This window comes from Lagopus leucura, unplaced genomic scaffold, assembly GCF_019238085.1.
Source record: "Lagopus leucura isolate 7727_CA_CO unplaced genomic scaffold, USGS_WTPT01 Super-Scaffold_100001, whole genome shotgun sequence".
Lineage (NCBI taxonomy): Eukaryota > Metazoa > Chordata > Aves > Galliformes > Phasianidae > Lagopus > Lagopus leucura.
The window spans coordinates 10766654-10791839 of record NW_024962262.1 but is presented as its reverse complement, the minus strand read 5'-3'; the positions used below and the strand labels follow the sequence as shown (position 1 = coordinate 10791839).

Sequence of the window (25186 nt, the reverse complement as noted above, 5' to 3'; positions counted from 1 at the left end):
AAGGGATGGAGACAAGACTAGCCAAGTCAGTGCTAACAGTGCCCTTCCCATAAAGAGCACAAAACAGCTTTTTGAAGTGGCTGATGTAGTTTGTGAGGCCAGGTTAACAAATGGCCCACAGATGTCAAAACTCCATGCAGAGAAGTAGCTAAAATAATGAATAAGTGTATAACAAGACTTCAGCAATTACAAACAACAACAGTAGAATCATAGAATCATAGAATGGCCTGGGTTGAAAAGGGCCACAATGCTCATCTAGTTTCAACCCCCCTGCTATGTGCAGGGTCACCAACCACCAGACCAGGCTGCCCAGAGCCACATCCAGCCTGGCCTTGAATGCCTCCAGGGATGGGGCATCCACAGCCTCCTTGGGCAACCTGTTCCAGTGCATCACCACCTTCTGTGTGAAAAACTTCCTCCTAATACCTAACCTAAACCTCCCCTGTCCCAGTTTAAGACCATTCCCCCTTGTCCTACCCCTATCCACCCTCGTAAACAGTCATACCCCCTCCTGTTTATACGCTCCCATCAAATATGGGTAGGCACCAATGAGGTCTCCCTGGAGCCTTCTCCAAGCTAAACAAGCCCAGTTTCCTCAACTTTACTTCATAGGAGAGGTGCTCCAGCCCTCTGATCATCTTAGTGACCCTCCTCTGTACCCCCTCCAAGAGTTCCACGTCTTTCTTGTGCTGGGGGCCCCAGGCTTGGATGCAAGAAAAGATCTACCTTGTAATTGTGTTACAACTGCTAATCACACAAGTTAGCAATATGCTATGGGTTTTTGTAGCTTAAAACCAGATATTAACCTGGCTTATAAGGAGTAAATGTCGAGTGACATGAGTGTTGGAAAACGAAATTAAACTTTGGACCTGGTGCATCCCCCTCTGGGCACGTAGCCTCCCTTAAACAGAAATTAAAAAGTGCAAATTAGTTTTATATATTACGTTGTTATATTTCACCACTACTCACCATGTTATGATATGTTGTTGTATTAACAGCTGTGGGATATGACGCCAGTAGTGTCTTGATACATCAGTGGAACTTGAAGGGTGACATTTACAGAAGAAGCAGATTTCTTAACCCTAATCATTCTGCAGAAGATAGGTAATGCCAGGCGCATATTGCGGATGAGAAAGGAACTCATGTGTTTACAACAATTTATGTCCTCTGCTTGATCGAGGTTGAACATTTGCACGAAGACTCTTTCCATTTATTCTCAAAATACACAAGAAGGTATTTTTTTAACTAACGGTTTGTACGATCTGACTTCAGTTGTCTTGAGTTTGTTTGGAGAATCCGTGTGCAGTGCAGTTTTTAGTTTTTATACATCATGATGTCAGGATACTTGCTGCTTTGTACCGAGGGTTCTTGGTTTGTGTCTTACCCATGTCAGTTTCCAGTGTAAGGCAGTCGGCTCTCCCCACCTGTGTGTTTGGGATGTTCCTGCTGACAATGCTCACTTCAGCAGAAGAGCTCCAGGCACGACACTGTGCCTTCTGTGGTCACATCGCCAAGCATCTGATGGACTTGCAATTTCTACCAAGGGCTCTACCACCCTCTTATCCTAGCAGACATCATCTGGAGAGCGTTCTGTTGTTTTGTTGTAGCTAAAGCATGGCTTCCTGCCACTTTCCTTGCTGCACCAGTTGCAAAACCCGGGGGCCAGGTTGCTTAGCAACTTATTTCTACAAAAGCTGAAATAGTTTTCCAGCTCGGAGCATCAGAAAGAGCACACGGACCTGCTTGCAGTCTGATGAGGCTGAGGAGGATTCAAATGAAATTACTGGCAACAACTTTCAGGAGTGTGTGCAGGGGAGTGGGGGAGCAGATCTGAAGCTGGTCTGGGGTTGAGAAGTCTGTTTTACCTCTACCTCTACCTTGTGCAGCAGCATTTCAGCATTTGTACCTGTCTGTGTTGTTGAACATGAATTTGATTTTCCTGTTTTCCATACGTTTAGTCATATTTATTTTTTAAGATGCCGATGATGTTTTTATTAATTTCCTCTCTAGATCAGAAACTGATATTGCTGAACAACACTTATTGTCCTGTTGTCATATTTGGCAGTTTCTTTTAAGAATAAAGAAGTATTTAAAAAGCCTGGATTGACCAAACTTATCCTTTTAAAAGGAAAGAGTCACGATGGAAAAAGAAAAGCAAAACTTTTTTTGCTAGATCTGTCTTAAATGAGGAGTCATCTCTGGGTTCCTCTAAATCCATTTTGCTTTTTAACACTCTATTGGCAATACTCTTGCTCTGCAGGCTGAGTGTTCCTGTATCTCCTATTGATGCAGGGCTGCTGTTAGTCTTTGTGATGAAATACAGCAGTCAGCAGCGCTCAGCCTTGCCCCCATTTTGCCCTTTGCTTCTCCCCTCTCGGTGGGAGGTTGTGGTGTTTACCACCATAAAGCACACTGCTACACAGAGAAGAGCTGTACGCCTTCACTGGGAGAGAATGCAAAAAAAAAGAAAACAGAACAAAAAAGGTAAGTGCCATTCATAACATTAATCTGAGTCTGAGGAGCTGCTTCCATGAAGGCAAATTCTTCAGGGAAAATTCTTTTTTTTTTATACATCCTGTAAATGGTGTTCAAGCATTCTGCAGCTGTGTTGTCTGAAATGATGCCACTCCTGCTTTCCTGGCTGTACAGCCTGTTGTTGGTTCCCCTCTATGCAGCAATTTTTTTAAAGCACGTTTTCAAACATATTTCACATCTCACTAAAAAGACTCACTTTACTGCTGAAACGTTACTAATCTTTAAGCCCTCCTACTTTCTTTCCTGGAAATTAGATGCTTGTTTCCTCTTGGAAGGCATGCAAGATGAGTGAGTCTACTGCCAGGATTTCATTCCAGCTGGAGAAGGTGTGTAAAACTATGCTGGCCTATGCTGTTCCACATTACCCTGGGCTTTAGGCTTTTTGGCCAGAACTTGCTCTGCTGCCACAGAGAGTAATTCACATGGTGGCAGAAACTTGGGAGCGCTCAAGTAATCAGCGTTCAGCTCTGTTCCTGATGAGCCATAATGGCTACAACAGGGCCTGGGCCCACAGCATGAATTGTGCTTAACATCAGTGGAGCTCAGAAGTCTGCAAGCTGAGGATCTGCTCGGTGAATGCCCAGCCCTTCAGGACACATCTTATTCAAACAAAAGTGAGGAACTCCAAAGATGACCAAATTTTGGAGCAAGGTATGTTTTAACTCCTGTGGTAAATTCTTGTCCCCATCTTCTCTTCCCAAGGAGCTGTGGTTTCAGTGTTGCTTATGGGTAGATATTGGGTATATGAACCCATTTTGCAAACTTTCCCTTGCTGTTTTTTCTGAATAAACTACCTGGAGGGTTATTTGGGTTTAACTTGATGCCCTGTTACCTTGCAGCCCCAGGTCAGACTGGTCGTGACTTAGAAAATGGTACAAGCTGAAGAGAAAGCTGGGGAAGAAAGAGAAGCATCTCTCTTACCTTCCTGTCTTGCATGGCTGGTGTAACCATATCTATTTATTTTGTCTTCTAGATCAGAAAAAAAAAGAATCCCTATTGCCTGGTCCTTTTCTTTCAATTATAACTGTCAAATAACAAACGTAAGCTGTTTTTATTTGTTGTATTACTGGGGGAGGGCACAGTGCTGTGTCTTTTGGTACAGATGTAAGCCATACACTTCACCCACATGGACTCAAACAAAAAGCTTCTCTTCCCCAGGGCTGCTGAACTTCAGCAGCAAGCTTTTAGTGCTACATCCTGCTGTGCCAGAGGGCATACAGACAATGCTGGCCTTCCCCTGCTCTTGATTTTAGAAAACTTGGTTTTCATTTCTCTCTTATCTGGTGTCTCTGCAGGGGAAAAAGCTGTGCCCTTCAGAGAACCTACCCACCTGGCTTTCAATGGAGTGGAAACTATAGTGTTCATGCAGGTGGTGAGGAAGGCGTAGGTCGCACAAACAGCCACACAGGCTTCAGAAGGAAGGTAAACATGAACATTTATCTGGTGGGTGGCAGCCCTACCCAGAGCAGCAGGGTTGGAACTGGATGATCTCTGAAAGTCCCTTCCAACCCAAACCATTCTGTGGTTCTGTGATTCTATGAAAAGAACGTGGGCAGTGCAAGGATAGTACTGATGGTCCTTCTGGAGCAGGAGACATAACACCAGGGTTAGAGATTTCGAAACAGGAGAGGGCATAATAGGAGTCAAAGTCTGTCAGTCAGAATAGCCCCAGATGGTGGCATTGCTGTCCTCATCTGCTCTCATTCCTGTCTGTTGCTACTGCAGTGAAGCCCAGTTGACCTTCTGCCTTGTGGACGTCAGCACATTGACTCCTGGCACATTGAAAGTGATAACAGCCCTTCACCTGAGAGTGTGGCATGAATATGCCCTGACCTGTGAGAAGGAGAGATGCATTCCCTTTGCATGGCTTGGCTGCTGATAAGAAGATGGATGGCCAGATGCACAAAAAGGATTGTACACGATCCAAAAAAATGCTGTAGGAAAACGAAAAGTTAACTTCATGCCTGCTGAGGGTATCACAGTTGGAGAGGAATAAGCAACTTCTCCCCCAGCTGTATCTAGAGCTTGGCCAGTACAAGAGAGATGTGGATGTACTGGAGAGAGTTCAGCAAAGGGCCATAAGGATCATGAAAGGCCTGGAGAACCTCTCCTGTGAGGAGTGTCTGAGAGAGCTGGGGTTACACAGCTGGAGAAGAGGAGGAGACTCAGGGGGATCTCATCAATGTCCATAAATCTCTGAAGGGAGGGTGCCAGAAGCCAGAGCCAGGCTCTCTCAGTGGTGCCCCAGGGCCAGGACCAGAAGCCATGGGCACAAACTGGAGCACAGGAGGTTCCCTCTGAACACCAGGAGCCCTTCTGTGCTGCGCAGTGACGGAGCACTGGCACAGATTGCCCAGAAGCTGTGGGGTCTCCTCCCTGGGGATCTCCCAGAGCTGCCTGGACGTGGCCCCGGGCACCCTGCTCTGGGTGTCCCTGCTGGGGCAGGGGATGGAGTGGAGGCACCCAGAGGGCCCTGCCAGCCTCAGCTGTGCTGTGCTTCTGTAATTAAAAGTCCACTTAACATCTTCACTTACTACATGGCTTAGAAAAATACTGGGGCTGCTAAGTAGTTAAAAAATGTAGTATGTGTCTGTTTTTGCTATTGACAAAAGAATTTGTGTCAAAACAACCAAAATTCTGTTGTGTAGTCCATAGGAGGTAGTTGTGCAGCAAGTGGCTTTGCAGGTGCCTGTCCTTTCCAGGGGGCCCCACTGAGCAAATACGATGTTTTCAATCAGTGTCTAAAACTGTTTCCATATGTGATGATAGCACGGAGCAGTAAGAACAGACATGAACCTCTTTCAAGACGCATTAACATGCTGAGTCCCTTTAGCATTGATCTTTTGTGAGGAAGAACAGGATCTCCTCTTCAAAATCTCACACGAAATTTGGCAGGAAATCTTTGCCCTTCAACATAAACAAACAAAACCAGACGTTCTAAGATTTCAGTTTCAGCATTTAACTCTGTGTAGTTACATGTGACTTTTCCATACGTTTTCTCAGTTTGTAGGAATTTTGTGACTTGTCTTTGGCCATCTCTGAAACATTGGACAACACTGCTGCTAAGAGCAGAAAGAAGTTGAGTTCAAGGACATTCAACTTTCAGACAAGGGGACACTGAACTCGAAACAAAGTGATAACAAGAGAGCCCAGTCTGCCACCAAAATGTTTGCAAACATATATATAAAATTAAATGGAAACATCAGAACTGTGCAAAGCTGAACTACCCTCTGTCCTAGCACTACCAGTTTACCACAGCCCACATCAGGATCCAGAAGCCACAAGTTGTGCCAGTGATGAGGTGTGAGATTGAGCCTATGAAGATCTCCCTTTCTTGTCCTTTGTTTTAATGCTCATCTAGCCTCAACTTTCTGGAGCTTTGCACAATTTTTCCATCCCTGCTTACTCAGTGAGGCATCACTGCAGATGCCAACCAAGTACAAACGGGGTTGTAACTGGGCAGGGCTTCCCTGGGATGTGAAGGACCCATTAGCACCTCTTCTTTGTCCTGTCACAAGCAGTGTGGCTGCCACCACCAGTCAATCATTGAAGTTTCAGCAACAAGGAGTACATGAACTTGATTTAACTTTAGTAATTACAACCACTTTCAAAATAGTTTCTTGAAGCTTTCGGCACTGTTTTTGATGTTGAGTAAAAACTATTTCCCCTTTGCCCACTCTGCCTGGAGCTTGTACCGCAGATGTAGCGCTGATGGACATGGTTAGCGGGCATGCTGGGATGGGCTGATGGTTGGACTCAATGATCTCAGAGGTCTTTTCCAACCTTAACAACTCCGTGATCAGATCAGAAGTGTGTGAAGTTCACTGTCTTTCAGAATCTGGGGACTTTGCAGGGAAAATCCTACTAGCTTTTGCTGGGGTCGGTGTTTCCAGGAGCATTGCTCAACAATGTGACCATCTTTTCCTGCTAATTGTCTTGTAACAATTCCCACTTCTGTTCCTTTACATATCTAACCCTCTCAATGGAACTGAATAAATAGTGCCAGTTGACTGGGGTATTTCCATCAGTTCCTGGCTGTTTTCCTTCTCAATGTCTGCATTGATCTGTAACAAGAAATTCAGGTTGCTGAGTTTCACCAGTCTCATTCATCTGTCTGGTCAGGTCAGGTCGTTGGCACAGAACTGACAACTGTCCCATGAGCAAACAGTGTCACTTCTTTTCAGTATACCAACCCAGCAGTGTGTCAGCAGGCTGGCTGGGTAGTGAGCTCACTGTCCAATCTCCTGCCTCATCCCATAGCTTCCTTTTTGCCTTTCCAGTTCTAAGAGCTTCCAAACTGTGGATTCTCAACTCCTGCAGTATCTGAAAGCAATGGGAAAATGACCAAGAAGACTTTTGCAAGGAAAACCTCGCCTCCTAGCAGCTCGCTGCAGTCTCTGCTGGCTCTCATTTTACGTCTCCCACTCCTCCAGCACTTTATTTGTGGGTACTCCTGCCATTGCTGGCACAGCAAGCTCTCAGGCTGAAAACCCTTTGACCAGGCTGTGCCTCTTGGTAGGCTGCACATTAGATTCTGCCTTGACAGAGAGCAAGAGCCATTGGGTGGATGGTGATCAGCCCTAATTTAGTATAAGTAGTATCTGGTGTCATCAGAAGGCATTCCTTTTGTGGGGAGTGTGACAGAGCAGCACGCACAGTGAATGGAAGAGCATGGGTAGAAAGGAAGTGTAGATTAAACTATTTTGTAGCTGTCCTCCTCCACTGAAGTCAATGGCCACCAGGTTGTCATCTGAAACTGACCTATTTGGCAATAGCATTGTGCACTCACTAGCTAAACATTAGTGAAAACTAGTACTGCTCCTAATATTAGGCCTTCAAAAAATGCTCTAGCATTCCAAAGATATAGTAGTTGACTGAATTGAAAATGGAGAGGCCCAGGACTGTGTTCCACCAAATAAGCTTGTGGTACTAATAGGAATGGGAGGGTGGTTGGACTAAATGATCTTGCAGGTCATTTCCAACCTTGTGATTCTGTGATTCTGTGAAGTTCTTTACATGGAGGGTTTTTTAAGAGTTTACACTAAACTCTATAGGAAAACTCTTGCCTTTGAGCCCAAGTGTGGCATATTCAGCATCACACCCGAATCCCATAGAGCAGGTGTGCATCGCAGTCCTTAACGTGCGCTGCTTAGCAGGAATTTGGACAGCCTTCTATTTCTGATAGTCTGTCACTGGATGCCATTTTACTCTTGCCTCTAGGACTTGTATAGGTGATACTAAATGTATTTGCTTAGATGCAGGTACAATTTGTGCCGACTACATTAAAACAAAGCATCTCGCTGGCTTTACGGCTTTGTACCTCATTTGCTCTTGTGGTAAAGGAAGAATAAAGTTTAACTGGAGACATAATAGCAGCACTGTGAGAGGTTCCAGATTTGGTTTCTAATTGCTGACCTGTATTTAATGTTATTTAAAATTGTAAGGGCTCTTAAACCGCAATATCTGTCTCTTTTTTCACATTATAACCAAACTTTGATTAAAGCAGTTTTATGGCTTTATTTCCACTGTAAGCAGTGACTATAACGAAAAATACAGGATATATTAATAAACTAGTAAAGAATGTACATTTAATATATGTTAAAGAGCACTTTGGGTTATTTTATGAACTATTTAAGTATCATTAAGTCATTAAACTTTTCTTCTGCAGAGCAGTGAAGCAACTTGACTTAAACACTCAAGTATATATTGTTTTTATTAGCTTTGCAGCTACTAGACTGAGAAATGCAGTTACTACTTAAGCCTTTCAGTCAGGCTTTTGTTTTCAATAGCTGTAGTTCATAGAATCACAGAATGGCTTGGGTTGGAAGGGACCTTAAAGCCCATCCAGTCCCATCCCCCTGCTGTGCGCAGGGCTGTCAGCCAGCAGCTCAGGCTGCCCAAGGCCCCATTCAACCTGGCCTGCCCAGAAAAGCTGTGGATGCCCCATTCCTGGAGGCACTCAAGGCCAGGTTGGATGGAGCCATGGGCAGCCTGAGCTGCTGGCTGGCACTGCCCTGAGAGGGGATTGGGACTGGATGGGCTTTAAGGTCCCTTCCAACCCAAGCCATTCTGTGATTCTATGATTATGTCTTCAAAAAAATGCTGTCATTCCAAAGATTCAGTAATTGACTGAATTGAAAATGGAAAGGTCTGATCCGGGACCGTGTTCAACCAATTTTTTGGGAAACTCAATTATGTGAAGTAAACATAATGTGTTCCTTGCCCATCAGTCATCGTAGAGAGCTCCAAAGAACACCTGTGATATTTTTATTTCTAGTTCTTTTGACGTATCACACCGATCCACAGTGATGTGTAGAAACAGTAGTGTAGTTTTGGGGGGTTTTGGATGCAGTTTGCCAGCAAGCACAGTTGGCTCAGGAGAAAAACGTCACCGGGATTGCTGATAACAGTCCTGGCTTTGCAGTACATTTGTAGTATAAAAGATAAAGATAATCCCACTAGAATGTCTTTGTTATGAGCTGGTTATCTTCACAGTCATTAAAAAGAAGCAGAAATGTAAGGGCTTCTTAAACTAGATCCATTAAATCACTGTAAAGGAGCTTGTTTTCTCTCTACTGATTTAGAGTGAGAATTCCAGTGAGTAATTCTGCAGATCAGGTAAGACAAATTCTGCCTTCTGTGTCTACAAATAAAACAGTTCCAGGCAAAATTCTCTTATCAGGAGATGGAGTTCTCTAAAGCCTGTGCCTCCCATTTTCCCTTTCCCTTCGCGTTCCATTTGTTATGATAAAGCAATTCCCCAATCTTTCACAGAAATGGCAAGCACGTACAGCTTAGTATGCTATTTGTTTTCCTGCCCAGAGCCATGGAGCCATTTCTCTGCTTCCTGAAGGGGAGGGATCCAACTATGTCTGGGTGTGGAATGTGTTAAAGCCTCCTACTTCATAGTGTCTTGACATAAACAGGATAATATTCAGTCCTGGCTCCATAAAGTAATGTGGAAAGCATTTGGCAGCGTTCCTAAATTCTTGCTGTTTAAACATGAAGAAGCAGATCATTTCTGCATACCAGCATTGATTTATAGAAACTGAAGGCTGTGCAGAATCCTTCCATTTAAACTAAGCAAGTGATGCAGGAGTTTCTGCATTCCCAGTAACACATTTGAGCCTAGTCATCTTCATATGCTGAAGGAAGCAACCAACCTGTCAAATACAGTGTTTAAATATCATTTGAAACTTTAACCATTTATTTCCTGAAGACTTCTGAAGGTACACTCCTCTGCATTTCTCTGTGTGCTACGTCCTTCGGAAGATTTTGGTTAACTTCACAAAGCTCGGAGCTGTCACTTGGGTTTCATTTTAATGCCTCCCAAATTTTCTGTCCAATTCAAAGACTACATCCTTACTGTGTCTTGAGACAGTACGTGCGTACTCACAGTGGGTGAGACTCTCAGGAACAGAACAAATTTGCAGGGACCACCATTAACAACAGTGATCACATCTGAATACAATTTATTCCTCTCCTCCACTGAAGGTACACTACAGCACTGTTAGTAATTAAAAGCTTTGTGGTTATGCTGTATCAGCAGTGATGCTAAGATCATAGAATCACTGGATTTTTTTAGTTGGAAGGGACCCCTAAAGGCCATCTGGTCCCACTCCCATGCAACAAACAGGGACACCTACAGCTCTGTCAGGTACTCAGAGCCCATCCAGCCTGACCTTGGGTGTCTCCAGGGATGGGGCATCCACCACCTCTCTGGGCATCCTGTTCCAGTGCCTCACCTCTGTAAAAAAGTAGTAAAAAACCTCTTCCTTGTGTCCAACCTAAATCTCCTCTCTTTTAGTTTGAAACCATTTCCCCTTGTCCTGTCACAGCAGACCCTGCTAAAGAGTCTGTTCCTTCCTTCTTACAGCCCCCCTTTAGGTACTGAAAGCCTGCTTTCAGGTCTCCCTGGCAGACCTTCTCTTTTCCAGGCTGAACAGTCCCAGCTCCCTCAAAAATGATCACCAGGAGAGATGATCATTTTTGCTGCCCTCCTCTGCATGCACTCCAACAGGTCTGTGTCTCTCCTGTGCTGAGAACTCCACATTTGGATGCAGTACTCCAGGTGAGGCCTCACAGTGCAGAGCAGAAAGGCAGGATGAACTCCCTCGCCCTGCCAGCCACACTGCTTTGTAAGGATATGGTTGATTCTCTGGGCTGCGAGGGTCCATTGCTGGTTCATGTCCAGCTTCCCATCCACCTGTTCATTCAGGTCCCTTGCAGCGGTGCTCCATGCTTACATCCCCCAGTTTGCACTGGTAGCAGAGGTTACCACAACCCAGGTGCAGGACCTTGCATATGGATTTATTGAACCTCAGGAGATTCTCCTGGGCCCACTGCTCAAGGCAGTCTAGGTCTCTCTCAATGGCATCCTGTTCCCCAGGTGTATCAACTGCACCAGACATCTTGGCATCATCTGCAAACTTGCTGAGGGTGCACTCGATCCCACTGTTCATTAATTAAGATGTTAAAAAGTACAGGTCCCAGTAATGAGCCCTGAGGAACACCACTTGTAACTGATCTCTATCTGCACATCAATGCATAGATCACCACTCCCAAGGTACGATCCCGTTTCCTTGTCCACTGAACTGTCTACCCATCAAATCCATACCTTTCCACTTTGGAGAGAAGAATGTTATAGGGGACTCTGTCTCTTTCCAGTTTGGAGAGAAAGCTGTTATGGGGGACTGTGGCCTTTCTGAAGTCCACATAGATGACATCAGTGGCTCTTTCCTTGTCTACTGATGCAGTTACACCATCATAAAAAGTGACAAAGTTGGTCAGGCAGGACCTGCCCTTGGTGAAGCCATGCTGGTTATCCCATATCATGTCCCTCTCTTCCCTGTGCCTTAGCATATTTTCCAGGAAGATCTGCTCCATGATCTTCAGCAGCACTGAGGGGATCCCGGAGAAGAGGATTTAAACTTCCGGGAGAATTCTTCCAGCACCTCCATTAGCTTCTCCTCATCCCCTGGTAGGCTGTGGGTTCTTGCTAAGGGTAGGTGTGTAGGGACTGGTTGCCTGTCTGGAAGAAAGAAAGAAAAAATAGGTATATTTATCTACCACTTCAAGCACAAAAGAGATTTTTCAGCTATGCTCTATACTAGTTATGTACATCTTCCAAACCAGAAATTAATTTCATTTGTTTCCTGGAACCAGAATAATTGGCCTTTCACACAATATGACTCAGAGTGGTGAGTGAGATCTCATTTGCAGATGGATAAAGGAAGGCCTTGCTGTGGGGTTTACGCCTGCTCTCAGTCACTAGTTTGACTTCTGTTAGACCAGGAGCTTGTGACTATTCTTAAAGATAGAAGTTGCATTTTCTGCATCAGAAAGGGTTTTTCACTGTCTCCTGGGTAATGCTTCTAGTGCTACACAAATTTCTCAACTGGGACTCTGTAGTTTGGATTACTTTCTATCTTTAAAAGCTTACTTTCATCCTTAAACATAAATGGATAAATTCTACATGCCAAAGAACTTCTGCTAATTACTCAACTGCCACAAGTAATGTGCACACAATAAAGATGTTTGACCAAACTTATTCAGTGTGATACTTTGGCTGGCTTTCCATACGTTGTTCTCCTCACTCACTCTGTAAATGCAGCTGTACCACTGTGGATTTGAAGGGATTTTTTTCTCTCAAAAAGCATGGCATCTGGAGCTGAGGAACTTTATGGAAGTGCTCTTCGATGTCTACGAAACAACTGTGAGAGCACTAGTGCAGCACCATTACTTTACTTATGAAGTCCAAGTTCTGCATGAACCAGCTGAGATGAGAGAATAATCTGTTCCAACAGTGGGCAGCAGATTTCTCTGAAAGCCTATCAGGCTTCTCAGGGGAGCAGAGACGTTTCATCTCTTTAGAGCAAATGTCGTAACTGGCTGCATGCACCACACAACCTCTGCTCGGGAAACGCAAGGAGAGAGAAACAGGCAGAGGAACATTCCTTTCTCTGTCACTGAACATGGACTGCTTCCTAAGTGACGGGGGTGTTTCAAGAAGTTTGTGCTCAAGTTTGGGAACCGTGTGTGAAAGCTGAGCTCAGTATCGCAGAAAGGATGCTTCCAGACTTGGAAAGCAGGACCCTGTCAGACATTTTTTATTTATTTTGGCAGATGCAGAGAATTCTGGTTGTAGGAGTCATGTTCTTACCTTTTTTTTTTTTTTTTCCTCAGGAAAAAGAAATGCTGGCTCTAGTTTGCACTCAAAGGGAACAGAATAAAACGGAACAGAGGAAACGGGGGGAAGGTGTTACTGACTCAGGAAATGGCCGTCTAGGATCAGAAGGGTCTGCATTGACTCCAGCACATTAAACCCTTTACTAAAGGATCCAAAGACCTTACACTCTAACCTGTGGCACCCATAAGGCATTGGGGGAGAGAAAAAACTGTCTGACTCCATCTCTATGCAGTAAGCACACGACACAAAAATTCCCTTGCAATCTTAAGAGCAGTCATGCCAAAGTTCTCAGAAGTCATTACCTACAGCTGAAGAGCCAACGCATGTTTCCTGTTTACTAAGGCCAGAGTTAGACCAAGGCCAAAAGCAAGGGACTGTTGGAATTAGGATCCAGAGCATGGATTCTTCTGAGAAGAAGTCAGGACCAGCAGGAGATGACAGGAGTACAAAAAAAAGGCAATTCTGGGGCTAGAGAGTGGAATGACCAGTTGGGAGGTGTTGTTTCTGCATGCACCACATGAAGACATGCAAAAGGTCAGGTGAAGTATACCAACCCAGTGCAATGCCTGGGAGGGAACAGAAAGGACAAAGTAAACTCAGCTCAAAAAGTCCAAACTTTCTGCATGCTCCAACTAGAAACTCCAGTGAATTGCAATTTGACATCCAACACGCAGCGTGGGGTGCCTGTAAGCAGTTATCCCAAGCTTTGCCTTCCTCCTAGTGGACCGACCTGCATCAGGACTGAGACATCTATGCTTCCAGCTGCTTTCTCTCAGGTGCCTGCCACCTGTCTGAGAGAAGAGGCTCTGGCCTATTTCTTCCACTTAAATTCATTATGCTAGTAATGCCAAAAAAAAGCCACTGTGTTCTGATCTCTGCCTGGCTTCAGAGAAAGGGGGTGTTGGCAGTTTCACATGAGCATGGAGAGGTAGGAAGGAAGAACCTGTCAAAGCACAGCCAACCCTCAGCACTCTGTGAGAGGGCTGCTACTTTCCCAGCATCATAAAAGATGCAGTTTTGGCTGCTGTGATTTACTTTCCGTTGGCACAGTTCTGCAAACAGCCATCTTCACTTCAAACCAAGAAAACTTCCCTAAGGAAATGCTCTGAAGTCTCTGAGCTGATTTAGAGGACAAAAGCAGGAACACAACAGTTTAACAGTCTTTCACAGGACTTTCTCTTTACTTTCTTAAGAGCTCACTTAAACTTTTAGTCTTGGGATAACTTTGAGAAACCCTTTACCCGTTGAAAATCAGCTGCCTGGTCCAGTCTCCATCACTTTCCAGGCCAGATTAGGATGCTACAATTGCAGTTAGCAGTCTCCATTGACATGCAATGACAGACTCACCTTGGAAGAAGAGGCCACTGGGTAACTTTGCTGCCTCAGATGATACTGCCAACCACACCACAGTATCAGCTCCCTGCGCCTCTGTACGCAGGCTGTTCTTCATCTTCTGATAGAAGTCTGGCATCGAGGACCTCACAGCTAGAGAGAACAATGGGATGGTGGGCTACCATGCAAGGCTTTTATGATTAAAAAAAGTTATGCTTAAAATTGCCATTGTGAGTGTACAATGAAGGGAAGGCTTCTCAAAAATAATGAAAGTATTTCTCCATAGCCAGGCACATGGTGACCACGGTGGAATAGCGTTAAGCTGCCAGATGATCAAGCAATTGCTTGTTTGGATCGAATTGCACTAAGAAAATTAACAGGAGGTGAGAACAGGATTAGCGAGAGGTTTCTGATCCAATTCCAAAGAAGTTAAACATGGGGGAAATAGAAATACCAAATAAACAGGTATTCTGATAGATTTTAATTCTTATTTTCACATCCGTTTTAGGAAATCAATTGCAGCACAGTGTTTCAAAATTTTATGGTGAAACTAACTACATATTCGGTGTTTAAACACTGGATTATTTATATTTTATATAACAGATGATGACTGAAGGCCTGTCTCCTGCAGCTGTTTATTTTTAGGGGATTGGGTAGCCCTTGAACTTTATGGCATAACATTAAAGATCATTAGGTTTGGGAACGCATCAACGATGTGCAAAATAAATATATTTTAAAGAAAAAGTAACACTAAGATTTGGACAGATTAATTTTCAAGCAAAAAGTAGATGGGTTTAAATGTCTCTATTGTAAGAAACAAATTTGGAAAACTGTGTCCCTGGGGAAAAAAAAAAAATAATAATCAGATATTGGATTGCTAGTCTGCAGCCCAAGCTGGGGTGTGAGGGGCTGAGAACATATTGCAGAACACAACCCGCATGCTGGCCCTCCTGCTGAGCCAGGCAGTAACGAACAGCTGCAGCTCAGACAGAGCTGTCTAGCCAAGCACACCACTTCTCCATGACTATAAATGTTTAGAGGAAGAGCAGAGGAACAAGGCATGCACACGATGCGTGCTTGTTTTTCCCGTGCATCCTTGAAGGCTTACAACATCTGCACACTGGTGCTCGCAGAGGCAGAAGCTGTCTCTGTGTTTAACAGTCCTGTTGCAAATGCAATTTAGAGGTTAGCTTCAAGCACTGAGGCTTTTCTGTGCATTTGCATGGGGCTGGAATCATTTGCAGCCCTTTATTATTCTCCAGCTCCATGCAGATGGCAGACATTGTGCAGGATAGGACTACCAAGGGAGTACAAAACTACTCTAAGCACCAGTTCAGAGACAAGAAATGACTGCACCTGCTAGAGCAGTTTAGCAGAAAGTCTCTCTTCTGTTTGCTTTTAGGCTAGTCTAGAAAAAAAAGGGAGTTTGAGTGTCAAGCAAATGATACCTGGAGTGTCTGCCCAGCCCGGGTGCATAACAGAGAAATGGATGCTTCTGTGAGTTTTTGCCCATTGTTCTGTCAAGACAACTTGCTGTCTCTAGAATAGAGCAAGAACAGCCAGATTAGCATCAAGTCTGACATCCTCTCCACAGTGTTTGTTCCCAGGGAAGTAAACTATACCAAATGTGCAATATCATGGCACTTATGTATAGCAGAAATATATCCTTGCTCACCCACATTGGGCTTAGTGAGTAATTTTGGCAGAGACCATCATGATCACCATCATGATTACCATACCCACAAGCTTATTCTTAAAGGGGTTACACTGCTTTTACTCACCATTTCTGCTTGCTGTAGACTGCAAGGAAGAATCAAGCAAACAGAAAGGGATTGTCAGCTAAAGACAGTGTTCCCCACTGAAACTTGAATCAAACCAAATGAAAGTCATGTTCCCCCTGCCAAGGTGATATGCACCAAAAGTGCGTGACATCAACAGAAGATTATTGCCTGCATATCTCTGAACAGGTTGGATGCAATGGGAAAGCCACAGCAAACTTTATGTGTGTGTGTGTGTGTGTGTGTGTGTGTGTGAAGGCTTTGTGCAAAGCAGATGGTATGTCAGCATGCAAATAAGTGCTAGGCTTCGTTTTCAAAACCAGGGCTGTACCTTGTTTTGAGCATACACCATAGTTCCATCAAACGTCCCACTTCCTGACTGCAAGTCAGATATGTCTAGTTTTTGAACTAGCATGCCCCCAGAAGAGACAGTTACCTGCAAGCAAATGAATGAAAAACAAATGAAAAAGCAAACAACTCCCCAGTGTCGTTTACTCATGCATGTGAATGAGTAATTCACATGTAATTCCACATTTTGGAATCCCTGGGAGCAGGACTCTCCTGCCCATTCCCCGCTGTGCTTGTGCTCATGCTCATACATGGAGCTTACCTGGAGATATAGTGGAAGAATTACTTTTAAAAAGAAATGAACAATTGATTTTCATTCAAAATGGTGTCGACTCCATCAGGGAACTCTTTGTCTTTTTTTCCTTTCGAAGTGAAATTGGCAGAAAGAAAACAGCAAAACAGCACTATTTGTAGTTTATACCTTTAGCATTTAATATAAGCTAATTAGAAACAAGAGATACTATACAAAACTTAGGAAATTTCATGTTAAAAATGTACTTTCTGTCCTATTCTAAATTCCAAATACCAAAACCAGTAAAGGTTTTTAAGCCTATACTCCTGTTAGTATTTTGCACTACACTGCAGGAGCTAACTAGCCCCAGGGAAACAAAAAAGGAAAGTTTCTAAAGGAAATATTTTACTCTGCTTTCCAATGAAGGGTTCAGAGCAGCAGGCAAGAACTGGAGAAGGAGCTCATTGCTGGCAAAATCCAAGAGGATACTAGAGGTGCTCATGGAATTATAAATAATGCTGCATTGCTAACATAGGCAAAGAGATGCTGTCACAAATCACAGGAAAAGAACTGTTAAACACCACTTTCCAACAGCATCCCAAACTTACCACTCTGGCATCAGCTTCTTTTTCTAGGAGGGGCAGCAGGGCAGTTGTCAGAACGTATGTACCTACAAGGCAGACAGACACCAACATGAACTCCTCTTTCCAAAAGCTTTTTTTTCTCCCTGCCCCCTATAACCAAATTCCCTTTATTTCTGAAACTTCATCTGAGCTTAATGATTCTGTTGCTGTGTTACTTACCCTATCCATCTTGTCTCAAAAGGCACATCGGTTTTTTTGCAGGCTTTTATGTCTATCTTACCTGTTAAAAAAAAAGGTTCCCTACATTCCAGCTGTGCCTCTGAAGGTTGCATGGCTCAGGTATGGATTTCCCTGGGGAGTGAGGTAACACCAGCAAAGAAATAAGGAAGGTATTTCCACTCTGTGTGAACCATATGTACACATAGCTATGCTGGGCCATGAAGAAGAGAAACAAACCATGCTTCACAAGTGCATCCCTCCAAGTGGTTTTGTGGTGAGAAGGGCCAACTAGTCCAACTCCCCTGCACTGAACAGGAACACAACAGCTCCATCAGGTTGCCCAGGGAGAAAATAATCATATCGTGTGTCCAAGGCTGAGCTAGGTTTACTTGGAGAAACTCAACTGTGTATTTCCACACTTTGATTGTGTTCATTTAGCATAATTTGTACAAACAGCACAAATATATTCCATTACAGCTGTTACTATAACCAGCAAAGTTTGTTATTCAGAGCAGTGCTCATCTGCTGGCATGTTTGGTTCAGACACACCTAGTGCTGCTTCACCTGTTCCAATGCAATGGAGGGATTTTTGTTTGTTTCTGTCTCTTACAAGAGACTTCTCTTACATTTTTTCCCCACTGAAAACTGTGTTTTAGAAGTTCCACTGAACTCCAGATAAGTCCAGCCCCACTCAGTCTAGCATTTCTGCATCAAGCACAACACTTCTCTTGTCTCTCCAGAAATGGCTTCAGTTCAACAGCTCCATCTCAGCGATAAACGTGTTTTTTTCCATGAGCCACCGAGGCCATGTTTTTCCCTACACATGAAGACTTCAGCATGTGTCTTTATAACCCCTCTTCCACAGAGGCGATGAGATCACCCAGTTAAAATACAGCGTGTTTATAAATATGCTAGCACAGCTAAATGCGCTACATGCCTGGTGAACAAACTGTTCGGCTCTCCCGTCAGTCACAACAGCCATCCTTTTCTCTGTAGCATCACTGGGACATCCATATGCAGATGATATATTTAAAACCCAAGCAGATTAAAATGAAGGCACAGCAGAGCAGTAAGAGCAGCCTGCCTGCAGCAGGAAACGCAAGCAAAGGAGCTGCCAGCGAGCATTGAGAGCCCACGTGTCCTCTGGGGACCGCAGCCGGTGACATCATGAGGACAAGGCCATGGTGATAGCATCAGGGACTGCTGCAATTCACTACAAGCTGAGAGTCTGGATTAAATTCTGGTTTGCAATGGATTCTCCAAATGCAAAGTAACAGCACATCTTGGTTAAAGGCACTGCATTTCCTGAAGGAGAAAGCTGAGCTGCAGAGCACCAGCGATGGCAGTGCTTGGTTTTACTGTCCTGCAGATCGACACTTTCAAGAGGCTTCGGTTTTGTTTGTTAGCTCTAAATGTAATAGGATTGCCTCATTAATGCCAGGCTTTGTTTTGCTTTCCAGCTGGATGAGAGAAAAGTTCAATGCCAGTAATCCTGCTTATAGCAACTACAGCTTGTCAGAAGTTTATTTAAAACCACAAAGTAACTGCAGAGCCACTGTCTCCTCTGTTCCACGAGTTTATTAAGAACTCACTAAATCCCACACAGCCAGAGCATCAGACGTTTTGCCCACTGAACCATTTGCTCATGTACTTTGAGGCAGTGTGAAAAGACATGTTTCAATCCTGGTCTCCTCCAGCAGCATCTCCTCTAAGGCCAGGTTGGATGGGGCCCTGGGCAGCCTGGTCTAGTATTAAATATGGAGGTTGTCGGCCCTGTTTGTGGCGGGGTGGGGGGGGGCAGGGGGAGGTTGGAGCCTGATGATCCTCGAGATCCCTTCCAACCCAAGCCTTGCTATGATTCTGTGATTCTCCAACGCACACAGATGTGTCAGGCATTAAAAGCAAAGCCCTTCTGCTTAGAAATACTTCACCAACTGCTGACCCAGTCTTAAGTGTCCAGACACAAATTCCTTCGTATTTAAAAAAAATACACTTGAATATTATACATTCATGGGCTGATCTGTCTGGCTAAACAGCCTGGACAAGAAACTCAGTAATAAGAGATTAATGAGGCGTATTATTGGTTGGAATGCATCATTATCGATTGAAACCTCTGCATTTTTCCCCACGCAGAGCTGGCACATAGCTGAGGAGTCGTGTTCAAACCGACAGGAGTGGTGCTAAAGGCAGGCAGTGCAGGCTGTCACAGCCATGCACTGCGTGGCACAGACTGTGCCAAGCACTGCTGTACTGCAGAATGCCGTAATGCAGAAACAGATTTCTAAGGAAAAGGGTAAGCTGCAAATGAATGCTGCAAATGTCTTTACAAAAACATGAATTGCACGGGCAGTATAAAAATAAAAAAGAGAAAACTTAGTATTTTTAGTACCTTTTTTCTTTTTCTGAGGAAAACCAAGATTCTAACTTGGTAGAAGAGACTACAATTCCCCTCCTCACTTAAGGAGATCAAAGCAAGATTCAAATTAATTTTTTTGCTAATAATTGATTATTCATATCAACAAACTGGACATCTGTCTTTCGAAAATGAACACTGCAACACCATTCCTTTCAGTATTTGAAGGGAACTTATAAGCAGGAAAGAGACAGACATTTACATAATCTAACAGTGATAGGTTAAGGGGGAATGGCTTTAAATTAAAAGAGGGGAAAATTAGGTTAGATATTAGGAAGAATCTCATTACTGAATGGGCACAGCTGCCCAGAGAAACTTGTGGGTGCCTCATCCCTGGGGGCACTCAAGGCCAGGTTGGATGGGGCCCTGGGCAGCCTGAGCTGCTGGCTGGCACTGCCCATGGCAGGGGGTTGGAACTGGATGGGCTTTAAGGTCCCTTCCAACCCAAGCCAGTCTGTGATTCTATGAACATTCTAGCAATGCCCTTGACACAAAAAATATTTTTGTCTGTTAAAAGAGAAAGCTCTTCCCCCACAGTTTAGCTAAAATAAGCATTCCAAATGTGATTAATGCTTGACTAGCACTGTATTCAGACTCTAGATTATTTGAAGTCTTTTTCTTTGCTGTTTAAAGAGACCAAAAGGAACTCAAAGTGGCATGGAGGGTAAAATGACCAACAGCAATGCTCCTTGTACTGGAACAGCAATAAGCAGTGAGTATCCTGGCGATCCTGATCTTCCATTTTGGGCTTCTGACAGAAACCAAATGAAACTTTTTCAGGTAGGTGAGGAAATGCCAGTACTGCTGAGAGTATTCTGCAGAAAGCATGCCCTTGTCTCTCAATTAGATACTGTGCAAATGGAGCTGCTCAGCCTCGATGCTGGCATGCAAAGTCCATTCCCCAGAGCCTGCCACTCTGACAGTGGAGGTGCAAAGAGCCCACTGGGCCATAAGGCAACTGGAATCAGGATGCATGTGCCTGAGCAACTCACCTGAGCCAAGGCCATTTCCTGCACAGGTCTGCAGGATGCTCGTGAAGAATTGCAGACTGCTTGGAATTACTCAGGCAGCATCCCCTTGTTTTTTGTAGTGAAATGGTACACACCACTTCCCTTTGAAAAGGAGTATTTGCAGAGCTGCAGAGGAGCCCAGCAAGATGAAACAGGAGCTTGCTCAGAAGCAGCAGGAATGCAGAAGCAGGTAACTAAGCCTCCAGTCTGTCACCCACGTGTCCAGGATTTCACATTGCCCTGACTTGAGGTGAAGAGTCAACTAGAAAAGCCTATTGTACAAGCTGCAGCCCTGTTCCATGTACTGCGGTCTGACACAGAACTTGCTGGCCACATTTTCCCGAGTAAAAGAGGCTCCTGGGATTGTTGCATAATCCCTTTTAAAGATAAACATCCTCCCTTCACATTTGGTTTTCTTTGTAAAAATTCCTCTAAGTTTTATGTCTTAAAGCTGAGCTCACGTAATAGGAAATCATGTATAATAGCCTGTAATTCAAATCTTTCCTATAAGGATACAGCTATTCCACCACTACAAACCATTCAAACAACTGTGCCATGTGGTATGCAGTTTGCTCTGAAAGTAATGCTTCCTGTTTACTTCCATGGAAACTACAACAGATAAACAAGAGCACAATAACACTATTTGATAGAGTAAATTCTCAGCTACAAAACACTATTTTTCAACAGTCACCATCATTAGCTGTGCATTTTCTCCAGCAAGAGCCTGCATGCCACGCTTGTAAAATCTGCACCAACAGAAGTGACCCACTCTTTCACAGCTGCTAGGGCAGCGTTGTTACTTTGCTCCTGAAGTCCATCTTTCTCTCATCTGAAGTCAGAGGGAGCCAAATCTGAACTATCAGAAGGAGTGGTACATCAGTCAAGCAAAGACTGGCAATATGTGGGTCTCAAAGTCGCTACACGGCCTGGCATTACTGTGTCACAAAAGAAAGGTTTTCTTCTTCTCTGTCCTGACTCTGCAAGTTTGAGCCTTCAGCTTAGTCAGTGTCATGAAACACTGACTGACCAGAGTTGATGGTTTGTCTGGGTTCCAGACAATCCAGAGGGATCACCCATTTCCTACCCCAAAAGACAGTGCACATCACTTTATCTGCTGAGGACTGCTTCTTGAACTTTTTCTTCAGTGGGGAATTCACATGTCAGTGCTCTATGGACTGCTGTTCTGACACCACGTCTTGTCACTGGTAATGATGTGATCCAGGAAACTCACTTTCAGTCTCATATTGGTTTGATAGGTCCTGACAAACTTGCATGCGCTGTTTTATCTGTTCCCATGTGAGCATCTGTGGGACCCATCTGGTGCTAACTTTGCAATATTCCAATGTTGCCACCGTCATTTCCAATACATGAAGCTGATATTCAGCTCTGTGCACAGTTCAGTGGTCATAATCCATTGATTCATGCAGATGAGCTGATACAAGTGCTCTTCATTGTGTGGTGTGACAGCAGTGTGTGACTGTCCAGAATGTGACTTGCCTTTCACATCTCTGTTGCCAATGCTGAAATGCACCACCCATCGTCTCACTGTGCTCACACCCACTGTTTGGTCTCCACAAACATTCAGCAAGTGTCAGTGAACGTCAGTGGGTGCCATTTCTTTCACAGTGGCACATACACACTCCCATATCAGACACCTTTTCGTCAGACTTCCCTTCTGCTGCCACCTGCTGCACAGCAACAAAATGTAATGGAATATGGGAAGCTTCAACCTCTACTGCCATACCACCAACATCCACCTCTGATATTGTGGGCCAACATAATAACATAGTAGGCATCACTTCCAGAGCAGCCTTCATCAATAGTGTGGTTTGTCAGCCTGTGCATTACATGTGGTAATTCCACTGAAGCAATGAGTATGGCACTTAAATAGAACACGCTTTGTTCAGGCACACTTCTTCCCAAGTGCTGATAAAAAAAATAACATAAAATAAAATAAAATAGAATCACCATGTGTTGTGTTGTGCAATTTCTCTGCTTGCTCTGAGATCTTCTCAATTGAGTTGAGTAATTTCATATTGTGCTCTAATTAATAACACCCATTTGTAACTCCATACGGTGAATTCCTCTGTCAAACTGTATGAGCAGTAACGCAACGTTTCACAATCACACTAAGAAACCACACTGATGGAAGCGTAGGAAATGAGGAGCTGTGAGGGAAGTAAAACATACAAATCATACACAAAGTTGTTCAAAAAAATGTAACAAAAATCAGCTGGGCTGCTTCACAAATATCAAAATAAACTCAGGCCATGTTTCACATGAGCTGAAGTAGAAGCTGAGGGAACTGTGGAAAACTCTTGCTAGGTCTTGCTGAAAGGTAGCTCTGCACTTTCTTCTAATAGTTAATTCACCTCACTATCTCTACAACAGCATCACCAAAATGAAAGCTATCTCCCTGCAATGGGCTGAAGTCTACAATGAATCAGACAGAGTCTTTCCACACAAGGTTACAAATCCTTCTGTAACAGAACATGAAGTTTAAGCAAAACACAGAACAGCCCTAACAGAAAATAAAACTAACACTGTAAAGGCAGATTGCCAAAATGCTGGTGTTGGAACTTACATTTAGCCTGCTAAAATAAGGAAGAATCCTCAAGATTCGTATAGTTCCAATTTGGAAATCAGCAAGATGCCACATATAGTGATAGTACAAGAATACATACCTATATCTGCTTTACAGATTTCAATTGACCCCCAAACCTATACTTCACACTGACTTATAAAGAAAATCATTGTTTCAGCAGAAGTAATACTGTAAAGCCACTACCTGTTCGTAACATCAAATTAATTCATGATGCAATTATTGTAGGCCCAAGTGTGTCAGTGTATTCTACAATAGTTTTTGCTTGATGTTCTGTCTGGCAATTAGTGGTGAATTGTTGGTGAGGTTTCTAATCTGCTAACATCCAGATAAGGGCAGGCAGCCAGCACTACATTCAGTGGAGTTTTCCATCTTACTGAGCCCTGCAGTATTATTAGGAACAGTGCTATTTCAGCTGTGAAAAAAAAAGTGGGAACAAAGTTTTATAATACAGATTTCAATGGCTTGCTCATCTGGTAGAAATGAGTTAAATAAATTGGCTTACTTTTCCTGTGTCCGAGGCTTAAAAGAAAAGAGAAAATAAAAAAGCACAAGCTGACATTCTTTCTTGACCTGGTTATCTTTTCAAGCCTTCAATTTATACAGTTTCAAGTGAGAGACATCCCTGAGCCTGTTTCCTGAGTATCAGATCAGGAATGAGGATTTTAGTGCGCCGTCTCTGAGGGGCAATTCCACCACACTAGGCAATAACTGAGAGTGCATGGGAAGAGCTAATGAACATGAAAGACAAAACAAAGGTCCACATTTCCCTTGAATTACAAAGCTCAGCTCAATAAAGGTTCCTCTGTGTCCTGGGAAACCAGAATTCAGTACAGCTAGTAGATTTACAACTACATCTAACTTCACCTTTTTTTTTTTTATAGCACCTCTCATCTCTCTGTCTCAAAACTCAGTAAAAGTCAATTGGTATCACAGGCTCCTTCACATAAGTAAGGCTGTCTGCAAAGACTGACTTCATGGCAGAGCAGCAGCTGCCATCCAAGCTGCCTGACCTCCAACTAGTTCAGAAACAGACTGACAGGCAATGCTGGCTCATACGAGACCCAGTTACGTATGGTTTATGTGGAGGGAAGAGACTGAAAAATATTCAGTCATTGTCATAGATGGGCTGCGCATCTTATTTCTTACGGCCCTAACATCTTATTTCCCCTGGCTCTACCCCTTCTTGCTCACAGAGAACAGTGTACAGCTTTGTTATTGCAACATGCGAGCACAGGAGGTTTCATTAGACTGAGAAAGTCACACTCAGTGGGAGCACCACTTATTTACCTCTGAGTGTGTTTTAGCATCCCCTTGGCTGTTAAGTAGCAATAAAATGTGATGGATATGCTACTTCTCCATGGCAAGCAAGAAGATGTGTTGAGTAAAAGGAAAGTGAGGAGGACAATGAAACAGAGAAAACAGGTACTCTTTCAGCTGCATTTCTAGTGCTTCAAAAGGAACAGATTTCTGTTGCTTCCACTTGTCTACCAACACTGATAGTTGTTGGCTTTTTTTTTCTTCCCAAAATGACTGAATACTGTTGGTTTGAATGGTCTTTGTTTTGTGGGAGAACTTACAAGCTGGAACCATCAACCCGCAGCTGACATTTTCATACACTTCTCCCACCTGTCTAATTGTAGAATCACAGAATCATAGAATGGTTTATGTTGGAAGGAACCTTAAAGGCCATCCATTTCCAACCCAACATGGGCAGTGCCACGCAGCAGCTCAGGCTGCACACAGCACCATCTAACCTGGTATAGTTGGCTTTTGGTCTCTTGCACACTGATTGCCTCCAGGGATGGGGCACCCACAGCTTCTCTGGGCAGCTGTGCCAGGGCCTCACCACCCTCATAATGAGGAATTTCTTCCTAACATCTAACCTAAATCTCCCCTCTTTTAATTTAAAGCCATTGCCCTTTGTCCTATAACTATCAGACC

The 25186-nt window shown here is 43.8% G+C and overlaps 2 protein-coding genes across 4 annotated transcripts in view; one reads left to right on the top strand and one right to left on the bottom strand.

Annotated features, from left to right (window-relative positions):
* WDFY2 (WD repeat and FYVE domain containing 2) overlaps positions 1-14278 on the top strand; it is a 75381-nt gene extending 61103 nt beyond the window's left edge. The window contains exons 12-13 of the mRNA XM_042866725.1: positions 999-3957; positions 12721-14278. Of these exons, the coding sequence (XP_042722659.1) occupies positions 999-1028 (30 nt within the window). The 3' untranslated portion in view covers positions 1029-3957; positions 12721-14278. The remainder of the gene's footprint in view (positions 1-998; positions 3958-12720) is intronic.
* The window catches only part of DHRS12 (dehydrogenase/reductase 12), a 28536-nt gene continuing 14283 nt past the window's right edge, over positions 10934-25186 (bottom strand). For 2 of the 3 annotated variants that reach the window (XM_042866726.1, XM_042866728.1), the window contains 5 exons: positions 17023-17084; positions 16166-16270; positions 15505-15595; positions 14072-14209; positions 10934-11566 (listed from right to left, as the gene is read on the bottom strand). In XM_042866726.1, the coding sequence (XP_042722660.1) occupies positions 11427-11566; positions 14072-14209; positions 15505-15595; positions 16166-16270; positions 17023-17084 (536 nt within the window). In that variant the 3' untranslated portion in view covers positions 10934-11426. Of the gene's footprint in view, positions 11567-14071; positions 14210-15504; positions 15596-16165; positions 16271-17022; positions 17085-25186 lie in introns of those variants that run through there. The other variant, XM_042866727.1, reaches the window with a different exon arrangement.